The following is a 24,041-nucleotide window of genomic DNA, read 5'->3' on the forward strand; positions in this document are numbered from 1 at the left end:
CAGTAATAAATTGAGCACCATATGTTTCATTACTTTGAAAGAAAGTTGCTACATGATTATTCCCACTACAGCAGGTATTAAATCATTATCCAATTTTCATATAAGACAACCACATTTTAAAATATTAAATGGAGCACTGATGTTCGTATTTGCTTATCAAGGAAGTGCAGACCCATTACATTGTTATGACTCCATGTTGTCCATAAGCATCAGAGGACATACTAACTTTTGAACAGACCTTTGGCTAAGACTGTGAAGAATTTCTTCCCCCTAATATAAAGAATGAAGGGTGAACAAATTCCTATATCCAGGATACCAGGATATGTGGAGTCTGGGTGCAGGTCCAGGCCTGCAATTTTCAGCTAACTGGTATGTTGCACTCTTACAGAACTGCATTTTCTCCCATACTACAAAAAATTTCTTACTCATTTGACTGGGACCAATTTTAACAGTCTTATGACAGAGACTGTCTTTTGGTGCAGGGTTAATTTAATATGACCATAACACTACAAATGCCATTCTCTACTGTGCTATGTGCAGCCTTAATGTTAAACTGCTCCAATTCTGTTTCAAAATTTTTTAGTATGAGGATGGGCAAAAGCTAAAGCCAGTCTCTGGCTCACTACACCCTCTAACCTGCACTGAAGTTAATAGTATCTGTTTCACTGGAGTTTAACTGGATCTCTATCTAATATTAACTGACACTAATTTGCTCTTTGACCAATCACTGTAACTTCAGTGTAGACAGTCAAGGAATAAAATACTTCTTAATATGAGTAGGGCTTGAAAATCTGTACCTCTCAGATAATTTTAAAAAGTTCTTTAAGACTCTGTTTCAGAAACCATCCAGTTTCTTAGCCTTTTGTTTATTTTTTTTTTAGTAGTAATATCTAAATTAATTTAATTTTGCTTGTCTCTGGAGAAAACACTAGGAAGATCCCTATTTCCTTGGTGTTCAAAGGCAAGTGACTCAGAAAACAACTTCTGCATTTAATTTTCCAGGATTTCCTGGACTGGTCAAACCCAGTATCGGGTTTTTTTCGGAGAAGGCAATGGAATGAAGCCAAACAAGTTCCATGGACATTTTCTACAGTTTTGTCTTGTTATTTCCTTTCTCCTCTGACAGTTCTGTTGTGATATGTAACTCACTCAAACTACATGAAATTGGGAGAGTTTATTCCAGCTGTGTATTTAACACACTTTTAAAACATTTTTAACATAGGAAGATGTTGCTTGATTCTTACCTTCTTATTTTTCTAGAGGCTTTCAAAGAATAACCAAATTCCTTCCAACTGATTATTAGTGCACAAACCCCATAATTGAATACATACACTTCAAAACACTAAGAAACATGCAATATCCAGCATGTAATTCAAACATTCCTGTGACTTTACCCAGAATTTCTGGATACTGAGACATCAACTTAATTTTAAGAGTAGAAGTAAACTTAAAAGGAAATTTGTCTTCCTCTTAATTAAAAGTTTGATGTTAGACCTCTCCTAAAGCAAAATAAAACTATTTGCATTCATACATCTTCAAGTTTTCTGAAGTGAACGTCACATTTACCACTACACATTCTGCACTTGTGCACTTACAAATACATGTGGGATATAAAACTAAAAGGTATAATAAATACACATGTTTAAACATGGCATACTTCTTTTAACTCCTAACTAGTTATACTAACATGTTATAGCACTTGCATGTAGCCATCATCGGCATCTACTTTTCACTGCATTGGCCTCTGGCAGCCAGCTTGTACAAAGCTGCAGCAAACTGCCTATTAACATAGTCAACACTCTTATTTTCTGTATTTATAAACCCCAGATATCTTTCTATTACTCAGAAGCATGAAAGATTTTCTGAAATCTCTCCATGGTTAGGCTTTCCAGGCAGCTCCTGGGCTTTCTGGAGCAGCAGTGTGCTTGAGCCATTCTTCTAACAGATTATGGCAGTGCCATTGTTGAACTTTCAGTGAAAAGAAGCTATCATTCTAGGTATAATTCTAAATAATTCAGTGTCTTTCTGGAAGGCAGCAGCCCTATAGCCTTTCAGTTTTTCTCACCAAGCAGTCTACAAAGACATGTTGCTGGGAAAAAGCTATGGAGGATTGTGAGAACAGCTCATCTTCCAGGCATAAAAGTGTTGCTGGTAACAACAAAGAGAAATTAAAATGTGCAACACAGAGCTGTAAGAGAAAACATGCTCTACATGAAAACATCAGCAGCTTCACCCATAAGTTTCCACCCAACCAACATTCTGGAAAGTGTATAGAAAAACATTAAAGGGAGTGAGTGCAGTGCATGTACCAATACTTCAGGTAACATCTACAGAGAGGGTAGCAAATGCTCTGTCTCAATGAAGCATGGAAAAGAAACTGATCCTGCAATACAGTTTAAAAAGCCAGGCCAGTCAACTGGGAAACAAGAAAAAAGGGAAAACAAGAAAATAGGCTATCAGCTCCAGCCTCACAAAGCATTCATGAAATAAAACTACCATTGGCTTGTAAGTTAGTAGCTAAGAGGCTCTAAAGTTATTGAACTGTCTATGCTCCATGTAGAACCACAGGTACGTGAACCACCCTTAGTACTGAAGATAATTACTGATGCAGTAGGCTCAAAGTGTATTGAAATTAAGACCATTAAAGGTATTTCTACAACATTTCTTCACCTCCAAGGAGCAGCTTAGTGATGGGCTTGAAACAGTCTGCTTTCCATCCTGAAGTTACAGAAAATGGGAATTTGTTGCCATTTAATGGGTAAATCATCTCTTTCTAAGAGGAAGTGTGAGACCTGTGGACAGATCTTCAAAATGGACCTGAAATGAGCCCACGGACCTCTGGCTATGAGAAATAAGGTGCCAAGGACCATGCCCAAATTCAGAATGAGGCAATGTGTTTCTGCAGAAACAGCTGGAATAACAGTCATTGAAGTTGGCCTGAGCCGTCTGCAGTGAGAGTTGGTACAAGGTGTGAGGAGACAACTTTTGGGAACTGTATGAAAGGACAGGTTCAGGTTTTTCCTGACCCTGAGAGATAAGGGGAACATACTTTACTAAAGAGCATAAAGCACACAAGAAGCTGACAACAGCTTCAGATTGATCTGGAGAGAGAAAAGAGATGCTGGACTTCCCAGGGAGGGAGAAGTTCGATTTCTTGTCATAGCACTTTACCCTCACTGTCACTCATTTTACTCTGGAGCCTTATAAGATCTTCGACCCAAAGCAGGTGTTTTTTTCCCACTAATGATGCTTAATTGGAAACCTCTTGTTTTCACAGAGAAACTCTTAGGTCTCCCCAATGCATAGATTGAAATAACCAAGGGAAAACCAATTTAAAGCAAATCACACAGGTGATATTTTGTCCATTTTTTAACCTGAGCTTTAAGTAGCCTATTTTTGGCTCCATCTTAGGGACAAATAATTTGGATTTACCCTTGTAAACAAAAGAAGATAGAGAGGTTTTAAACAATTTAAATAAATCCACACCAAAACCTAGAGAGTAATTTGAAGCTACATGATAAAAAAGATACATATATATAAAAAATTCTACTTTTTGAAGCCCATTTAAAATTCTTCAGATCTGAAGCCTGAAAAAGGTGTCTGCTTCAGTCTCTTATCTGAAGCCAGGAGCAAGTGTACAATGTAGAAAAAAAAGGAACCAGAACTAAACTTTTTTTCTCTTTGATCCCTCCCTAGATCCTTCAGAACAATATAAGAGAGCTTCAGGTATTTTCTGTTTCTCAGTCCTGCACTTCTGGAAGATCTCTGAATTTCATATATTCTATTTCTCCCAGCTGGCTTTTCTTTCTTATCTAGAAAAATTATTCTAACATCTCTAACCATTTTCCTCCTGTCTCTTACTTTATGGCACTACAGACATGGTGGCCAGGTCCCAAACTCAATGCACAGTGCAACAGTACCCCTCAGATGGCTCCTTGATCTCTTAAACAGCCCATACTGCAGTTCTCTAAACTTCTCACTGATCTGCACTGCTTTGTGGGGACTTAAACTGTACTATCTATGAAGAAGACTGCATAAAACTGAAGACACATGAACACTCCTCTTAGCTGTCCAGAGAATGGAAAGTGAGCTTCATTTAAACCATCCTTTGGGTGCTGGTGCCTCCTCCTGTGGTGCCCTGCCCATGCCACTGTGACACAGTAACATCAACCTTCCCCTCCTTCCTTTATGCACTCACATCAGTGGGAGGCAAACTCTTCACAAAACTGGTCTTGTGTTTATCACAGGCACTGCTAACAAACAAATAAGCAAAAAAGCCCCCCCCCAACCAAACACCACCCCAAAAACCAAAAGAAAGTAATTTGTATGAAATGTTTTCTGCCTTCCTCGTGTGTATGCTGTGCTCGTTGCCACGTGTGTTAGCAGCAGCCACGGGGACTCTCAAAGGGAAAAAATCCAGCTTTGCTTTAGGACTAGAGTACGAGGGATAAAAGAGAGAGGGAGAAACATGAGAGATGTGAGAAGACAGTCCAGGGACCTGATTCACTTGCAGCAACTTCCTCTGCTGGCAGTAATTCAGGTGCTGTGGTGGGAGGAAGGTTGCTCTAAGCAGGGATGCAGGGGGGAGAGGTAAGAATACTGACTTAGGAGCTCCACTCATACAAACCAATGTTACTGTTTGCATGTAAAGTACAAGAGAGAACCAAACTTAAGGTTTATCTGCTTGAAGGAGGTTAACAGGGATGCCATCTCCATATTTCTGTTTCTAACTCTATTTCATTAGATAAGAACAGTAACAATTTATCATAACCTCATTAACAATCCTGGCAACTGTTTTCTCTCCAGCTTTTCTTTTCCCAAATTCAATTTAGAGTTTTCCCTTCAACTGATTTTATTCAGTTTTTATTTTTTATTTTTATGAAAGCCTGCAGTATGTAATGAACGATTGCTGCCAGGAGCACACAGCAAAGTGTCTGTGTGACGATTATGTGAGAGGTTCACAGTCTTTCACATTCCATAGTATAGAAGAGAGCCTTTGGGGCACCTCAAAAAGTTTTAAAACACTTGATTTCATTCAGGGAAGAATCAAAGCATTTCACCAGAAGAAATTGTCTTTACACACATTAAAAAATGAAGGTTTCTAAAGGGATCTTTTAGTTGGATGACAGAAAACCTGCATTTTGTAATACCGCAGGGGTTCTTTTAATAAGTCACTGAAAAGTTCCATTTGACAAGTTAAACCTTGAATTTTTTTCATACTTATTATAGCCAAGGAGGTGCTAACCTCATACAATGGGCAAAGGAGTGTTATCACAATACAATAGACCAGACAGAGTTAGTACAATACTGGGCAATGAGGGATCTCACTATAATGAGTGAGGGAAGCAGTGTCTGCAACATAAGAAGCATGCTTCAGAAAAGAGAAAAGAAATGTGTTTGGTTTGTTATTGGTCATTTTATAGCTGCAATTTTAACCCCATGCAATGACCTCAAGATGCTTAAGAGTCTTCTTTAAAAGGCAGAATGATCATTTCAAAGGTTTGCAGGCCAAAAGAGAACATTATGGTACCTAAACTAGGGCCCTCAGTAACACAGGCTATAGATTCTACACAATGTTGTATCTAACCTGACAATTTGTAGTTAGTTAGATAAAGTGGTGTTAGGCTGAGGCTTAGTTTAGTCCTATATGGTTCACATTGACATGCTGTGAGGACTATGGAGGTTTTTAGAGGATGAGATGAGAGAATTACTCCTGGCTTCCATTTAACTGTATTTGAAAAAAAAATGGCATAAATAAATTCTGAAATATATATATAAATACATACATATATATATACACTTATATATATAATTTTTTTTCCCGTATCTGTTTCCATCACCTTTGTTACATTTTTGGCCCTCAAGTCACTTTCTTCCACTTGCTTTTCAGCTCATGCTCAAATTTCAAGAAAACTACCTCCAGTATCAGGGTAGTCCTGTAAAAGGTATAAAGGGTATTTTACTAAAAGAACATTCCCAACCTCCACATCTTTTAGCAGGACCAGTTGTGATAGTAGAAAGATTAATGGTTAATTAATGGTTAATTAAATCTACCAAAGGAGGGTAGATTTACACTAAGTATTAGGTAGAAATTTTTTACATTTAAACATTGGAACAGTGCCCAGAGAGGTGACAGATGTCCCATCCCTGGAAACTTTCAGTTCAGGCTCTGAGCAACCTGATCTATTTTAAGAAATCCCTGCTCACTGCAGGTGGGATGGACCAGATGACCTGTAAAGGTCCCTTCCAACCCAAGCCCTTCTATGATTCTACAAAATAGAATGTATGGGAAAAGCATGCTCAGAAAAATTCCCTACAATATCCTATGTGCAAATCTGGTATTCAGCAAACTACACTGCAAATTTATGTGACCTCCTTTTTCAGACTGTTTAGCACCTAATAGTATTATTGCTGCCAATCAAATAGCAACTGCATATATAATATGTCCTTTATCTGAGAAGTGTAGAACAATCTGTGGATAACCTGAATAAAACTTGGGTGAGGTGCAGTAGAAATCAACATGGTCGTGAGACTGACTTAACAGCACAGCTGTATGAATGCTTGGCTGGGGAAAAAGTGTTGCTCAATCACTTGATAAGTGGCCAGAATGAAATATGTGGGGGAGAATGGTGACATTAAGCATAACTATAATATAGATTATACACTTAGGTGTTCATATGGCAGCCATCTAACTGTCCAAGTAGCATCTTTCCTGATTACCAAGAAGCTCTAGTACACAGCTTCATGCAAAACACTGACATACCTGAAAATGCCTGTCATCAATCATAATGTACCATGCACTTGCCTGATGTAGGTATGAAAAGGAGACAAGAAAATATTCTGGAGTTACTTGGTGCAGTACAGCTTAAAGAGGAGTGCATTTCTGGACCTGATTTTTAAAAAGATTTTAAATAGTTTAGTAATGAGGAAAAAGCACATTTTTGTTAGTACAGAAAGGCTGTAGTGGTATATAAGCTTCAATTCAAATATGACAAAATGCAGCAAAATTACAAACATCACTAGAATGAAACAACCCTTTTGGCTTCACTGAGACCCAATTTATAGGTACTAAGAAAAAGAGATGGTGAAATATTTCTGAATTCAAATTGCTAAATAGCCTGCAGGAGTCAGAAAACTTGGTTTTGTGATTGAGGCAGTGGATACAGTCTGAGAAGAACTGTTTTCAATTTATGGTTCCATGTTGCTCTTGGAGCAAATCAGTCTTAATACAAAATGTGGATAGTATGTCATGCCTATTGGACTATAAAAGTATTAAGGCAGGGAAATAATCTCTCACTAGATGAAGACTCCTCATATACCTGAAAGAAATATCTATCTTGAATATGAAGCTGAGGTACCCCTATATTAGAAAGACTGATCAATAACAAAACCAAAGATTACTGTGTCTTCCCAGCCCACCCTGGTTGCTGCAGATTATCTAAGATGTGGGACTGGGTACACAGATTTTCTTCTGCTCTCAGCTATCATGATGCTGGGGGAGAGCTCTTGCTCGCTGAAGATCAGGAAGGCTGGCAGAGAAGAAAATGAAATAAAGAAGTGAGGAAAAACTAATCCAAGAAAATGAGCTGGTGAAGATATTCTGGTGGGCAGATGGTGAAGAGCAGTTACTTCTGAAGACAACTGCTGAGATCAGGGAAGATCTTTGGGCAAGTCATGGTTGAACTAATGTTGTTGAAATGGAAGACAGCATGCTGGCAAAATAGAGGCAAAGGTTCATGTGAATCACACATGTTGTATTAAAGGCATTTTCCTTTCTACATGTTTGCAAACCAATAACCAGGGCTTTTCAGCTTTTATTTGCTTAGTGTCAGTAAGGATCAGTGCTTATCCCAAGCAATTTACACTTTGTAGTCTGGCACTATCCAAAACAGAAAGTTTGCAGAGAATTAGAAAAGGTTTTTTTAATCTCAAAATTGAACCAAATAAAGGGGTAATGATTTAGGGGTGGGGAACAATTATATAGTCAAGTATTCCCACTTCAGATAGCAGGTACAAAACATAAGAAACAGCAAGGACAAAAGCTCCAAGTCTTTTTTTTTTTTTTTTTTTTTTTCTCTAGCCAGCACTCAGTGCCAAAGCTAAGGCTTGCTCTGAATTCTTTTCTCCTTGTCCCTGTGTTTGATATTTCATGCAGCCCTCAACATCCTACTTCTCTCATAATTTCCTTTCACAAATTTCTGCATCTGCAATACTGCTGCACCTTGCTCTAGGGCACAACCTGGTACATGATATGAGGGCTAATGGTTTCAATAGACATCTGTGCATTTTGTTCAGAATGGAAAAGGTATAGGTTAGAAAATTAACTGCCCTCGCTCTATCAGCCTTCTACTAAGGACACTTGGGGTATAATGTGGTGGGAAGACATGTTACAGATGGATAAGGCATGATGAGAGGCTGGTTTTATCTGCCTCAAATTAGACATGGAGATAGAAAGGACAGCAGTTTCTTGACATTAGGAGGAAGGTTTGTTTGGCAGGGGTTTGAAATTTGGTCACATATTTTTTTGTTTAACAGCTTACAAGATAATGTATTATAAGACTGAGTGAGTGTTTATGATCTGTGTTGGAAAAGGACTACAGGATGAAAGTCCCTGGTGAAAGTAGTTTCAGCTTATGTCTGAAAAGCCTGGCAAGGATGTAGGAGAAACTATTTAACTTGGCCCTTAACCCTGAAGTACTGGACACTGATCACTCTGCTTCTGCTCCGTGGCTTCTCCTGGGGCAGAACAACAATCCCTACCATTTCACAGTGGAAATTCAGTACACAGTAGTTACTTCACTCCTGTGATTTTGGAGGAGGACAGCAACTTCCTTCAGTTTGTACAGGTATATGCTTTTATTGCTAGAGGAATCTAGCTTCCCATTAAATGCTTCTCAACTCAAATAGCTCCGATTGTTCTGTCTTAAAAATGTGAGATGTGTGTTTTTTTGTTTTTTTTGAAAGAATGTAGAAAAAGACCTATACTACCAAAGAAAACTTTTCATGATTCTTATCCTTTAAAGGCTTTGCAAAATGTTCCTATTTAATAATAGTTATCTTTATGTAGTAGCTGAATCTTTTCATAAGCTAATAGTTTTAAAGCACTGTCTACTTTGCTTAATGATACTATTTTCCCAATATAAAGCAGGGCTAATGGGTGTCAAATGTGAAAGCAATATTCCTGCAATTTATCACTTAAGCTTTCTTTCACTCTTTTGGGGTGAATTGTTGTATTTTTAAAGGGAAATTGATTGCCATGAGTGAATTCTTTTATTCTTCTACATTAACAATTCATGAATGAAGCCAATAGCTGCAACACAATCTTCAGTTCCTTGTCCCACCAATAACCTCAGCTATGTCCTGGAGGGTAAACTCACAGTGCATCAATCAACAGTCTTCGTGGTCTGCAGCACAGCCATGTGAACTGTGGCTTTCCCTGTGTTCTCCTCTGCTCCCTTGACTTCTGGCAGTTGGAAACTGCATAAAAATGAATTAACTGTTACAAAGTTTCCTGGCATGCTGTACTCTACATGATTGGAAAGTTACATTACTAGAAAGAACAAAGAATAGAGACATTTACTCTGAGGTAAACAGAACAATGGTCAAACGGACCCTGTGCACTTTTCTTCTCTGCTCTCAACTTCTGCCACTGGTAAGCCAGGGGCAAGTCCACTTAAAAAGATTCTGGGAGATTAAAAAATTCTCAATTAAGGAACATTTTGGAGGACTTCTTCAAAACAAACAAACAAATGAAAACCACACACACAAAACCAACCCAAAAAAAGCACTGTGAAACCAAACTGGGAAAGACAGAGGCCAGCAGCTAAGGAACGCATTAAGGCTCCACCACTGAATGAGTTCATTTGCTTCTTCACATGAGCAAACCCAATGCTTCTGTTCCTAAATGAGAAGTAAACACACAACAGTGGGCAGGCAGGTATCCAAATGCCCAGACTTAGTGTAACTGAGTGCCTACCATGAACACAGTAGAAAATGTAATTCTATTTGTTTGTAGAAAATGGAAGGTGTGAATGTGAACTTCAGCCTAACTTGTGAAGCCAGAGGTGTTGTCGAGGGTAAAAGTAAGCAAAGTTAGGTGTGATGCTGGCCAAGTCTCTCTTCTTGCTGCTGTTGACTCTTTTCTTGAAAGTCACCTATCCTTAAACACATTTTCCTTGTTTACTGTCTTTTTTTTGGCTCAGACTGTCCACATAATCATGTGTATGCATGTGCCTTTTGATGCTGGGGCTTCCCTCCAGCCAAATTTGTTGTTTCTACGGTGCAAGCCATAGCCACACACCCATATGTGGCTGCTGCACTGGGATGCTGCTGCTCTGCATTATTTTCATTATTTTTCTGTATTTCCCTACGAATGATGCTAACTCTTTTCATCAAACACATTTCTAGTTCAGTTTCACCATAGCACTTGGTATGGCTGCTTATATCACTCTGTACAGAAAAAAGAAATCTGCTAGTTTACCAAAAATAAACATTAAAATCCTAATGTCTTTCATTAGGAAAAAAAACCCCTTGTGATCAAAACCCAATAGAGCTTAACAAACTGTTAATTTATTTTCTCATGAAAACAACAAATGAAGAAGTAATTAAGCACCTTTGTTATCAACTATATTTAGAAGAAGGCACTGTAGCTTCATTTCTGAAGCATCTGACCTCCTTGGAATAGAGGAGATACAAAAGATTTTTATTTGCTTGCAGACTGTAAGATAACAAACAGTACATCTGAAAATAAAAACCTGAGATAACTCTTTTTATAAATAATCTTGAGAAGAGGAACAGGTATAAGAAAAGAAAAAAAATGAGAGGCAGAGAAAGGAATGACAGACATGCAGGTTCTGTGAATAAAGAGCTAAGAAAAGACCTGTGGAAATAATTGATTTTTTTTTTATTCACCACTGACATTTCTTAAAAATCCCTCAGTAAGCTGATATCCACATGAACCTAATTTTATTCCCCTTCCCTCCCTTGAATTATCCACAATTGAAACAAGAATTGCTTGGAGTTAAATAAAAATATTTGATTTTTTTCTGAATTGTTTTTTAACTTTGATTAACTTTGATTTGAGGTATTTTTTTGAGACTTTAAAAATAAGACAGACTTGAAAAGAAATTATTTGATTCACAGGGACTTAAGCAGCACTGGTAAAGCTGAAGAAAGAAAAGAACAAGCAATGATGGTGCCTTTCACAAAATGGAGCAAGAACAAGGTCTGAGCTGTGGAAAACCCAGGCTCAGATTTCACCTCTACCAAAGCTGCAGTACAGATGTTGATCTAGCTGACCATTCCTATCCTCATGTAATTTATTCAGACATAAATTCAGTAAGATTTTCATTACATGTAAGTTATTCAACATCTTACAAAATAATATCTATGGACCCTAGCTGAGATCCCACAGCAGACAGCATTAGAGATGACCTTACTCCACATAATGGACATTATATTAATGGAGTTTTTCATCCTGCTCTGAAGCTGTGGCAACACACAGAAAGATTTCTCATCTCTTCAAATCACTCCCTAGAATATGAGCTCAGAAATCCCAAATCCTGCCTTTTCTGAAAACATATTTCCTAATAAATGCTATAAATATTCTCTCTGATGTCCCTCCACTCTTTTGATCCATAAACTAATATTGCTGAGACTCCAGGGGATTGACAAAATATTTTACATGGACAAGAGCAAAGTAAACTTCCCCAGATGAGTCTGTGTTGTCACAAATGTTTGCAGGATTGACCATTCCCTCCAGAGGCCACCCCATGCTGCACACAAACGAAGTCCCTGCTCAGCACAGCCGAGTGCATGAGCTGTGGTGTCACCTCCTCTTTGGTGACACCCATCAGTGAAATGCTCTGTGGGAGTGTCTCTGAAAATCCCCTGGTACATGAATTTTTACTCTGATTTCACTAAAGCCCAATCAATAAGAGCACACAGCTTTAGTGTTCTCATATACTTGCTCTGTGAATAGAGTAAGTGAAATATTTGTGCAGGATTTTGTGATTCATTTTGAAGGGCCTGACCAGAAAGTGGAACATGTCAGGAGGTAGAAGGAGGGGACTACTGACAAGCAGCACTGCATGCACATGAGCAGCAAAGCCCTCACTTCTGGGCAGAGGAAAATGAAATTCAACTCAAATATGAATGGACACTTAGAAAAAAATCTTGAAAGATTCATTTGGCATAATTTAGTACTGCACCCTCTGATTCTGGCCCCAAGTGAGCATGTATTTCTGATTAAATTAAAGGACCATCATAGACAGGTGTTTAAATATTAATATATATCCCAACTATACCTATATTTGCACAGAGGCTTGTGAAAAAACTTCTCCGGGAAAAATACTTCAAAGTGTATTATGGGGGAATTCAGGTTTTCCTAATAAAAGTAAAACCATAAACCAGTCCAATTCTTTTTTAATTATGGAAATATTAGTTAGTAAGTTGAAACAACTGCTCACTTCGTATTCTAATAAGAAAGCTGGGGCAAATGAAACAAAAGTGCAAGCTGCAATTTCAAAATAAACCAAAACATTTACTGAATGTGTCTTCTAACCATGAAGTATCTCAGCTATTGAAAAATATACATGACTAATTGGAAAGCTTCTGAACCAAATCCAAATAGTGATTTAGCCAATACAGAGCTATCACACTAGGATCAGAAAAGATCCAATGCCCCTGGTGGCAATACTGAGAAAATACTATATTTGCTTGTAATTTGCTGAAGCTCATTCTTAGGTATTGTCTTTTAGTTACTCTCACAGACAGGATGTGTTGCTTTGTGAATAGCAGTGCCTACGTGAGACACTGGGGTTATTTTTCCTAAACACTTGGTTATTGTTCTTAAACCATTATTCTGCTAAAAACAATGCAACAAGATAAAAACAATATATATTCTTCTGAGTATGCTTAGAAGAAAAAAAAAAACAGTGCCTTAAGAAAACCACACAAAGGTCTGGGAAACTGAGAGGAGATTTTGAGAAGAGTTTTATGTTTTGCTTTGTAAGGGTTTACCTAAGACTGAACTCACAAAATGGCTAAAAGCAGAGATCAGAGCATTTTAAATGAGCTCTTCAGAAGCTGACTAAATAGATACATGTTTTACATCAGGGACAGATGATAGTAACTCTGCCCAAGTTTTTGATTCTGAGAAAATTGTGTGGAAAAGATAAACATATTGGCTCATGATTATTACTGTTGTAGTGAGAAATTGATATTTGATTAAAGCAGTAATTTACTTTGCAGCTACAAAAATTATACAGTTGTATTTGGTGCTCAATAAGACATTGTTAGATGAGCTTAAGAATTAAAACTGGCTTATGTTCTTTCTTAAAGTCCTTCCACTTCTTTCTTAATTTTTGCTGTCTTCTTCCCTAGCACTCTTTTTCCAGCTGTCCATAATTATAAAAGCAAAATATTTCAATATGATGTAAAAGAGTAAACAAACCCTTACCCTACAATTGTTCTAGGCACTGTGAAAGAACAAATAATCATTTTGACAGGTAGACAGGACACAGGTCAAAGTGATCTGATAAAAGTCTGCCTTCAAGAAAGGTCAGCAATGTAAAGCTTCTTTATCCTTTTTCTTGTACCACTTTGCTTTTTTTCCCTTTCCCCCCCCTAAATTTCAGGGTGACCCATCAGCATTCATACTGGCATAAAATAATCAGTGACTTTGTTCACAGCAAACTATTTTGATTCTGAGGCAGATGTTGGAGAAATATGATCTTTTCTGTTTTTTTAAAAAAGTAGTAGTATGAGAGCCCCATGATTTTGCATAAAGATATAAAAAAACCATTGCCATATTATAAAAAAATTACAGTAAAACATACTCTGAACAACAACTTCTTAGGGAGATGGTAATAAATAACTTTCTTTTAAGATGAAAATTTTAGACACTGCACTGGGAGAAGTCCAGTTCAACACCTTTTTCCTTCTCCTTCTCACTATTTTAAGAGGAGCTCCCATGCTGGTAAGATAAGGTACAAGTGTTGAAATGAAGATCCAGAGTCCTAAAATATAGTGGGTAGCTTAAAAAATCATGCTAATACTGCAAGACATTTAAATATATTACATCTATATCTTTATGTGTATATATATATATATAAACATGCTAATATATATCTAAATATGTTTGTAAATGCATTTGTATGCAGCTAGATATACACAGTAGTTTTTATAAAATAAATATATATATATTTATATACATAAAGATATATTTGAATAACACACATTCTACTTTTTAAAATGGCTTTTTTTCTTTTTTTTTTTTTTTTTTTTTTTTTTCTGAAAATTCAGTCACATTCAGAAGCATTTGCTCTCCTCCAGGCTGTGAGAATTAGACTTTTTACCCTTCTAATGGCAGCTGGAATCCTCACTTTCCAGCAGCCAGCCTTTTTCAGCTGTTATGTAGTCAGCCTTTTACTGATCTGGGGCAGTGGGGACACTTGTTATGGCACTCACCCCTTGTGTGGAAGTGCAGCAGTTGCTGGGAGAGGGAAGAGGCAGCTCTTGCCTCCTGGGAGCAGGGTCATGACTGAAGGTTCCACCACCCCTCTCACCAGGGCATCCAAGTGGGGTCACAGAGGTGTCAGGGCAAGCTGACAACCCCATTCTGGGCACAAACATGACATGGAGTTGGCCTGTGTGTGTATGGAGATGAGTTCCAGGAGGCACCACCAGCCCACACTAGAGACTTTTGTGTTCTGGTAGCTCTCAACTATACATTTGCTTGTGTTATTATTTCTTATGCTAGCTGGCTTAAACTACCAAGGGTAATTCTAGGACAAGCTACAATTACAATTTCTTTATGCTGTGTAGACATGACCTTTGACTATTTGATTGCAACTGGCTCTGGACCAGGGCCTGTAGCCAAAGCCATGTCACTAGCATAACATGCAACACTCTCTGCAGAGCCTCCAAGCATAAGCCATCACCTCTCTGATCTAAAATACACATAATTGCAATGAGCTGGGAGATGCTCCAGCATTTCACAGTATATAGAAGAGATTTATTAACAAAGATTTTCTGTTTGCAGATACAGAAATACACAGAAAGCCAAATTCTTAGCTTGCATGAAGAAGTGAAGCTTAACGCATGATGAAGGGATGCAACTGATGTGTGTGTGCATGCACAGAGACACCATTTCCATGTAGTTCTGAGGACAGATCTATGAAGGAGCTGGAAAAAACCCTGATAAAATGGTTGTTTAGCCAGTTTAGGCTACCACAGAACTATTAAAAAAGGTGATTTGGGCGTTCCATACTCTTGTTTCTAGACAAATTTGGGTCCTACTTTGTATGTACAGGGCCATGGAAAATTCTTGTTAGCAATTCATACACACACTAGAATTACAACTCTGAGTTCATGAAGGAATTGTGGCTCAGACCAGCTAAGAAATCAGAGAAATATGAGGGGTATGTCCTCATCTCTGGGCATGGCACCTAAATGGGTGAGATCCTGCCTTCAGCTCCTTTATGCTTGCAGGCAAGGAACAAACCTGTCCTGTGTCTAAGGACATAGTGGGTCTGTCAGAGGAGCTCTGCAGCTACCAGTACATTGCATATCACCAAAGCTAGCAATAAATAATAAAAAAAAAAACCACCAAAAAACTCTCTCAAAAGCAACTGCACAGTCAACTTCTACATAATCTGCTACACATGCTTTGTAAAAGCATAAAGCCATTAATTTCAACAGGGTCAACTTCACATTGACTAAAAAGAGAACAGGACACAATGAATAGGTTTTAGTCAGGCAGGGTACAGTATTTATGACCTTTTTTCTCCACTACACTTATGTTACAAATGCATTTTATGTAAGTAGATCTTGTTAGACAAGCAGGCATTTGCAAAACATTGCAAATGCAGCAGAGTATAATGAGTACACTTCCAGAGAGGATATTCTAGTACCCTCCAGGCCTTGATTGGGCAGCTCATTTAAACATCAGGTTAAATCCTGTTTAAGTGAAGTGCCTTACAGAACTTTTTTAGCAGTGCTCTTAATGGCTGGGGAAAAAAAAAAAAAAAAAAAAAAGACAGGAAACAGAATTAAGTAAATTCTCATTTTCTGCACCTTAAAAAGACCTTACTTTTTTTTTTTTTCTTTTTTTCCTTTTCTAGACACAGGAATTCTGCATGGATTTAGAGGGAAATATTTCTTTCCCTCTCCTCCACCCCCAGCAAGTGTCACATGCCCCCCACTGCCACACCACCGCCTTCATTTCCTTGTATGAGTTTGTGTACCCCCAGCTGCATCCGTCCCAAACCTTGGGTCCCCTCCACCCACTCATCCACCTTGGCTTGGGGTTTGTCGCCGGGTCCCTCCGTGCCCGCCGCTGCCCCGGGCGGGATCTTCCCGGCAGGTGGCACTCGGGCTCCGCCGCCAGCCCCGCGCCCGGGTCGGGCGGGCAGGGAGGGCGGATGCTTCCAAATCCCCATTTCATGGCCGGGACGGAGGCAAAGCGGGGCTGTTCCGTGCTCCCAGTATTGGCAGCAGCTGCTGTGAGCTCACTGCATCGTAAAGGCGTCCGTGCCGCCCGGGCTGGGGACAGCACCGGGGTGTGGGGCCGGGGGGGCTGCGGGGTGCAGCCCTCCTGGAAGGAGCCAGGGTTCATGTATCTGAGCATATGTAGTATCACAGCAAACTGTCATGGAAGGAGAATTCAAAATGTAGTCGTTATCCTCAGGGGGAAATCTCTGCATCAAGAGGGGAATATATGTGCATACTGTAACTCCTATTAGCGTTAATGGGAATTATGTGTGTAAATCCCCAAATCCCAGTGTACAAAGATGAGAGTGTCCCTGTAAGGGTTTGAAATATGCATTTGAATTAAGCCTGACTGTTGGGAAACTCATAATGCTGTGGCTGTTACTATAAATTTATTCTCACTAGGACTACGTTTCACCTGAAACAACAGAGGCTGAAGTATTATTTGTTCCAGCAAATTATTTTGTTAGATGTGATAATCAGTTCACAGCAGGACTGCGAGAGGCTACTCAGATTGTTGACAATTCTGGGTCCCATCCAGCTCAAGCAGCTTCTGAAGCAGCTCCAAAGGCCACAGAGGGCACTCCCAAACCCAGCTCCTGCAGGAGACTGTCTGCAGCCCCTTCCCAGGACAACCCTTTCCCAGACACAGTTACCTGTTCTGCTAAGCACACTCCCACCCCAAAGCACAAATGACAGGCAAGACTCAGCAGAGGTGCTGCTGTTCCCAGCCTCCTGTATTTTGCCAGGTGGGTGAGATTTCTTTCTTATGAGCTAAGTGCCTAAGACACAGCCTGAGGTGGAGGAGGAGCTGCAAATCAGTTCTCCTTGATTTACTGGGCTACTCTGTAACTTATTTCAGGAAATATGTGACCTAAGGGTATGCCTTCCATTAGCATCACCTTTGAATTAAGATGATGTCTTTCACAGGGGCTTTTGTCCCACATCTATCATCTCAAACTCAGACCAAATTTAATCCCTGGTTACCTCTCCCCTCAAGGCTACACGTTTTCTGTTGGGGCTGGGAGAAAGGAAAACCTGTCCTGACCCTAATGTGTCAGCAGCTGTGTCTGGTGAGTAGTCACAGTGCTACAGAAGGAATGCCATAGGGTTGGAGGGGCTCCTAATGGGGAAACATGTCTAAAGAAGCCATGTCCCTAACCTCAGCCTGCCCTATGTCACCTTTATCACCTTATTGTATGGACCAACATCTAAGAAGACATGAAAGCATAGAGGACAGAAGTGGACAGCCTGAGCCAGCAGCACATGTGTGGCAAGGAACTCCTTTCCAGGGCTGTCCAGTTTACATGCTGCAGGGATGCAACAGTGCTGGGTGCCAGCATGACCTTCAGGGCTTCTGTGTATAGGGCCTGCCACAATGACAGTGGGAACACTTGCCAAGCAGCACTCACCCTCTCCCACTCTGTCACATCTTCTCCTCTTTCCAGTGTCTTTCCTTTTCAGTGCTCAGACTCTTCATCCCCCTTGAATTGCCCACTTGAGAGCAGCTGTGTGTGCCCTTTAATCCTGTGCAGTCCCAAGGTTAGCCTGAAGTAGACCAGAACACAGTCTTAGCTTTAAATGCTACAGAGACAGGGAGTTGCTTTATTCTGAATGATTCCTTCATCTACTGAGTTATTTGGAGTAGCGCCGTTAATTATTTTAAACACCTCTCTGCTACTTTAAGCCTGGGTATGATTCCAACAAATTAATGTTCAAATCTTGTGGTGGAACAGCAGCATTTCCTGTCTTCATTAAAAGCACCGCAAAAGCCGCAGCAGCAGCGCTGTTTCCCTCGTAATGCTTTGTCTCACTGAGAGATCAAACAGCCTGTTGACAATGGTTGACTGCAACCAACAGCCTCCTCTAATAAGATAAAGAAGTTGATCATAAAGCAATTTGGTTTTTTGTCCCTTTAAATTTTTATTGGCTACAAAATGGAGGACTTATGCCTTTGAAATTGCAGCTTGCCATGACATTACGATGAATTATAATCCTAACCTATTCATGCTTCCTCAAAGGCCTAACCCATTTGCCTGCCTTGTAAGCATGTTGTAAAATGCCCTGCATTTACATATATATTTTTCAGGATCTTTTTATTTGAGAATGTGGCAGACTAGAGAACAGGAAAGGGGCTGAATGGGCAAGAATTCTACAGATCCCAGAATTTTAAGAGTCTTGCAGTATCTCTTCACAAGCTACAAACCCGAAGCACACATTTTTGGTTAAGGCTCTCAGTTTTTCATTACACAGAAGGTAAAGTTTTCAATCTCTTTTGGCTCTGAACATCTGCAGTCCTGAACATATTGGGAATGGAGCTCACAATGCCAAAATAAATTTAACACTTTCTACATCACTATTTAAGATCAGATGTTTTAGAAGCTTGAGGAACATCAAGGAGCTTTTTAAAGGCCAGCCACCAAAACTGGGACCCTTAAATGTACTCTCAGTATCTCTCATACAACCCCAGATATCTCCCTGCCTGACTTCAATCTGTGCAGGTGCCTCCAGCTCTGCTGTGCCTTTGTACAGACAGAAGCAGGGACAGGGCATCTGCAGCAATACAGATCTGAGTGATACCTGAGCCCTATGCATGGCATTGTGTAAAGGGGGATGCCAGTAGACAACTATGACCATGAGGACTGAGTGCCTCAGAAACACCAGAGCATCAACTTCACTCTCCTCATATAATAAGGGAGGGAAAGGGAGAAGGGAACAGCTGCTTGTGCTTTCCCTGACTCTTCTTTGTGGATAAGAAAGAAGGAACACTTGACTGTCAGTAAAGCCACACAGTTGAGACAGTGGCAGGGGGGGAGTCCTGACTTCTAACCTCTAGTCTCAGGGATATTTTTGTTCTCTCATACTTTCTGTTCTTTTTCTGCTCATCCATAGCAGCTGGAAAAGATACACGAGAAGAAAAAAAAGAAGAAAAAGAAAAAACTCTTGAAAGGAGCTGTCAGAGTACATGCTTCCTCCTCCTGGTCCAGTACATTTCCAAAGGAAGAGACATTCAGGCCCTTCTTACTTGTTTTTTTGCTTTCAGTAGCTGATTCACCAGGAAAACATGCCCCTGTTCTGCTGAAGTCCTGCTCATGGGCAGATGTCTGGTAAGTGCTCCCAACAAGTAAGAAATGTGGATCTGCAGCCCTAGAGGAGCTGAAGGATGCCCTGCCCAGATACACTGCTCACTGCTATCAGGGACTTAGGTAAAAGTAGAACAGTGTCACCCTTGCTGTTGGCTAACTAAGAGGGGAGAAAACAACCCTTGCTCCATTACAAAGCAACTGGATGTAAGTTATAGCTTCCAGAAACACCAGGTCCAGCATGTTTGACAGCAGCTGGCTTCCTAGCAATCACCTCTGTGTTGAGAGAACAGGCTACTCCCATACTCCTCCTTTTTCAATTTTGTTTTATATAGAAGAAAAAATAGTGCAAAATGTCAGATATCACACCACCCTGAAAAGCATCACTCTGGACAAGACTTTTATCCCTATGATCCTTTGCACATTCCCATCTTCAGCCTCTTCCTGTACCTAGGAAATTGTGCACACACATTATCCACAGCAGGTGGCAAAGGAAAATGTATCAGAAACTCAGTTTCCAGCTGCTTTAGGATGGGCAGTTCATGACCTGCTGCCCACAGAGTGATAAGTTACCACATACAGATACTCCTGGCCTGCAGCAACCATGGGGCTTTCACCTCCCAGGGTCCTTTGTCCCTTTGTGCAGCCCAACTTCCAGATCAGCACGTCTGGTCCATCAGTCTGGAAACAATCTGAAACACAGATCTTCAGAGTGGCAATATTCCTACAAATACTGACCAACTGATTAAACCCAGACTCTGGCACTTATATACCTTGTTCAGTTTTTAAATTAGTGTCTGAAGTGGTTTAATAACTCCACCGTTGATTTCATTGCCATTGTTCGAGCTTAGGAGAATGGTTTAAAAAATTTGCCCCCCTGGGTTATTGTCAGGTAACACAGCCATTCCCTCAGAGAGGATCAGTTTAACAAAGCTTGCAGTGAAACAGTTCCTGCTATCTCTGTCCTGCAGCAACTGAAAGCCCTTTGGCTTAGTGCTTGTTGATTGGGTGCTTTCACCAGTGCTTAAGTGAGTCAAAGGGGAAAAAAAAATAATTAACAGAGCTTCATAGAAATATTGCATTCTTTCCTAGAGTGGAGGCAAAACAAACAGAAGTTTAAAGTAAACAGTCTTTACCAGCAGAGCTTTTCCCTTTTTATTGCATGAATTACAATGCCCTTCAGCCAGCAGAAGGCAGAGAAAGTTCTGCAAGGAAAAAGGTATTTGAAAAAGTTTACTTTAAGCTTTTGTATTCTTTGCTGTGCACATACACACAAACACAGGAAAAAAAAAAAAAAAAAAAAAAAAAAAAAAGAAAGAGAAAGAGAGAGACCCTTTCTCCTTCCACTTTAGTGCTAAGTAGAAAGAAAATGGATTTATCTTTATTGACTGATATATGGCTGGCAGAAGTAAAGGCAAGTTTCCTCATGGTCATGCCTCTGTGCTCAACTACGATCTAAAAGAACACTGCAAGAGATAAAGTTGGACTGTCCTCTTCACTCAGAATATACAGACCCATGGAAAAAAACAAATATGAGCATCTCTGATCATTCCTCTCATATAAACAAAGCACAAAGCTACAAACACCAAACAGCACAATTTTATTCCAGTAAAACTGCTCAAGCAATCTTTTTCTTCTAAATCTGTCCATTTTTTTAATAAAGAGAAAAGTTGCAGTCTGTTTTGATGCACAGTCCTGTAAATCTGGAGCAACTGAAAGGGAACTGAAAAAGCTCTGTGGTTGGTTAGGACAGATTCTGACTTAAAAGTAAAGTGATCTCAAAACAACATCACCTTTTGTGAAAAATGTTCCCATTTCTGATCAGTTCTAATGTTTCCATTTGAAGCACACTCCTTGATCAGAAGTTAATAAAAGCATGTCATGTGAAATGCACACAGCACTTTATAAAATGCATGAGAAAAATAGGGTTGCGTCCTGAAGACTCAATAACAGGCAGAATAAGAACGAGAAAAGGAGACAAAGGAAGATAAAAAGAGATTTCTAGCAATGCATAAGCAAAGTGGGATAAAGCTGAATAGCAGCTGGATTAGTACAGCATGAGTTTGTTTTTAAAGTACATCCCTTCTCTGCACTTCTACCCTCTCCTGTCTGCCCCACAGCCCTGACCTTGTTCCTCCCTGTTTCAAAAGCGCCGTCCCTCCTCATTTCCCTTCTGCCTTGCATTCCTCACTGCTGGCTGTAATGTGGCGATAAAGGCACCAGTAAACCCAGCCAGCTTGCCTAAGATCTGAAGATATGGAGGGTGATGTTAGCAAATTAACTGATTGGTATAAAACAAAAGGGGAAAAAAAAATTGTCAGGAAGCTGAGAACTTTTGAACCCGTTTAAACAAATAAGTGGCAGAGAAGCAGGCTTGTCAGTCACAGGGATATTGTCTGCAAGAGCTGGGCCAGAGCTTGGCAGCCACGACAACCACGTGTAGCCTCTGAGAGCAGCCCCTGGTAGGGGAGCAGAGCTGTTTAAGGAAGAGGAGTTCCTGCCTTTCAAAAAACAGGACACAATGAGATGACATTTCCACCCCTCAAAGACTTGATACCTTCAGGTTGCTCATGCATGCAGCACAAGCGAAGAGACTATGAAGCCTCTTTGATTATCCCCTATGATTATGCTCTCAAGGGTCCTGGGTTGGTAAAGACAGTGTGCTGTACTGAAAATGATTGCAGCAAGGCTTTGAGCTACACAGAGATTCATTTATTTATTAATATAAACTGGCTTTCCTGCTTTTCCATCAGCATTAAGAGGGTTAATACCTTCCTCCTGGGCTTGCCTCCAGAGATTTTGCTCTCTGTGAATCCAGATGGCTTTCAGAAATCTCTAAAGTTTTGCTGCCCTCATTAGTGACAGATGTGGGGGTTATAATTTGAAAGTTAGGTTCAGTAAAGTAAAGAACTGTGAATTCCCAGGAACCCACAGAAGTCCTCTTAAATGTGCCAGTGGTACAGATCACAGAGAACATGATCTCATGTAATGCTGAACAAGAGACTTTATTACCAACAACATCTCTTTCCTTTTGCCCCTCCACTTCATCTCAGACTTCCCTGGGAGCCCCTGCTTGGCTTTTAGCTGTTCTCCTAAAGCAGTAACCCCCAGAGCCTGGCAGCTTGGTAGCTCTGCCATGAGCACACACCAGTGATGGGCTTGGCAGTACTTTCTCCTGGGCAGAAGAGCTTTGCAGGCCATCCCACCAGCCCAGCACCAGTCTCCTGCCACTGGAGTTCCCTTCCTCAAAGAGCTGGAGCCAGGCACTGGTTCTGTGTTGCTATCAGCCCTTTTATTGGAGCCAGTTTAGTTCTACAGTTTCCTAAAGTACCTGAACCAGAACACATCTCAGCCACCACTTTTGTCATGGAAGTGAGCAAGACTTTTCATTGCCTCCACCCAGCATGCTTGAGAGCCACATCCAGAGCGTGCTTCCATTCTTCCTGCTCTAGAAAGCAGAGAACCCAAACATGGCTGCACTCCTGGAGAGGATGTTTGCTTGGGTAACCAGCCCATAGCACTCATCTGGAGAGCCTGACAGGTAAAGCCTCTGAGGTTGGCCTGTGTTGAGACTGTAAAATGTCTGGAGAAGACACCATTGCTTTGTGGTAACTAAATAAAGCCCTTCACCAGCAATTCTTGTATGCAGAAGAGACAAAACAACTGTTGTAACATCTTCCATTACTATTGCTTGAGCTTAGGTCTGGGTGAGGAGGCCTAAAATAGCCATAACTCATGTGATAATTTCTGAATAGGCTTGAAGTACACAGCTGAGAGAATCTAATGCTTTGGTCGCTCAAGTGATTAAGATAGCATTGACCACTTGGAAGGAAAACTTCATTTAAAAGCTGTTTTTATGTACAAATATAAAGTATATTTCTGCTCATCCTTCTCAGCACAGATGTACAACACATGCAGAGAAGAATATCTTCAAGATTGACGAGCTTTAACGTTGTCAGATCCAAAATGATGCTATTTACTTGTAGCTGACAACATATGTGTTCCACAAATGCAACGTCTTTCTGAAGACAGCAAAAGCTTTAAATGGGAAAAACCAACAAAAACCATTTGAGCCATATGATAGTACAAGCAAATCTCATAGGCTGACATGATTTCATGGAAGATGAGAAAAACCACAAGATCTTTCACTTTTCCACTCTCTTATCGTAAATATTTTTCCACTGTTTCTGCAGGATTATGCTGTCTGATTCACTACCCTGTAATGTTTTTACCCTAGAAGCATTGGATATTCATTAAAAAGGTAGCATTTCGGATATAATTGGAAGCTGCTTTAGGATTGAGGTTTCTTTTCTTCCAGGTTTGTTTAGCTTCGTGGGAGACATCCTGGCAAACTGTTACTTTTTGATGGTTCTCTCATTTCACCAAAAATCTATAGATCTGGTTATTTTTCCTGCCTTCAGCCTCTGACCCCTGATTAGCCCTCTGCTTTAAATGCCACAGCCCACT

At 40.0% G+C, this 24,041-nt stretch overlaps 1 protein-coding gene across 1 annotated transcript in view; it reads right to left on the reverse strand.

Moving 5' to 3' along the window:
* LOC139798769 (vitellogenin-1-like) overlaps positions 1-16,618 on the reverse strand; it is a 64,980-nt gene extending 48,362 nt beyond the window's left edge. Inside the window, exon 1 of the mRNA XM_071749804.1 lies at positions 16,291-16,618. Within this exon, the coding sequence (XP_071605905.1) occupies positions 16,291-16,618 (328 nt within the window). The remainder of the gene's footprint in view (positions 1-16,290) is intronic.
* Positions 16,619-24,041: the final 7,423 nt, after the last annotated feature.

The sequence above is a fragment of the Heliangelus exortis genome, chromosome 8 (genome assembly GCF_036169615.1).
Source record: "Heliangelus exortis chromosome 8, bHelExo1.hap1, whole genome shotgun sequence".
In the NCBI taxonomy this organism is placed as follows: Eukaryota; Metazoa; Chordata; class Aves; order Apodiformes; family Trochilidae; genus Heliangelus; species Heliangelus exortis.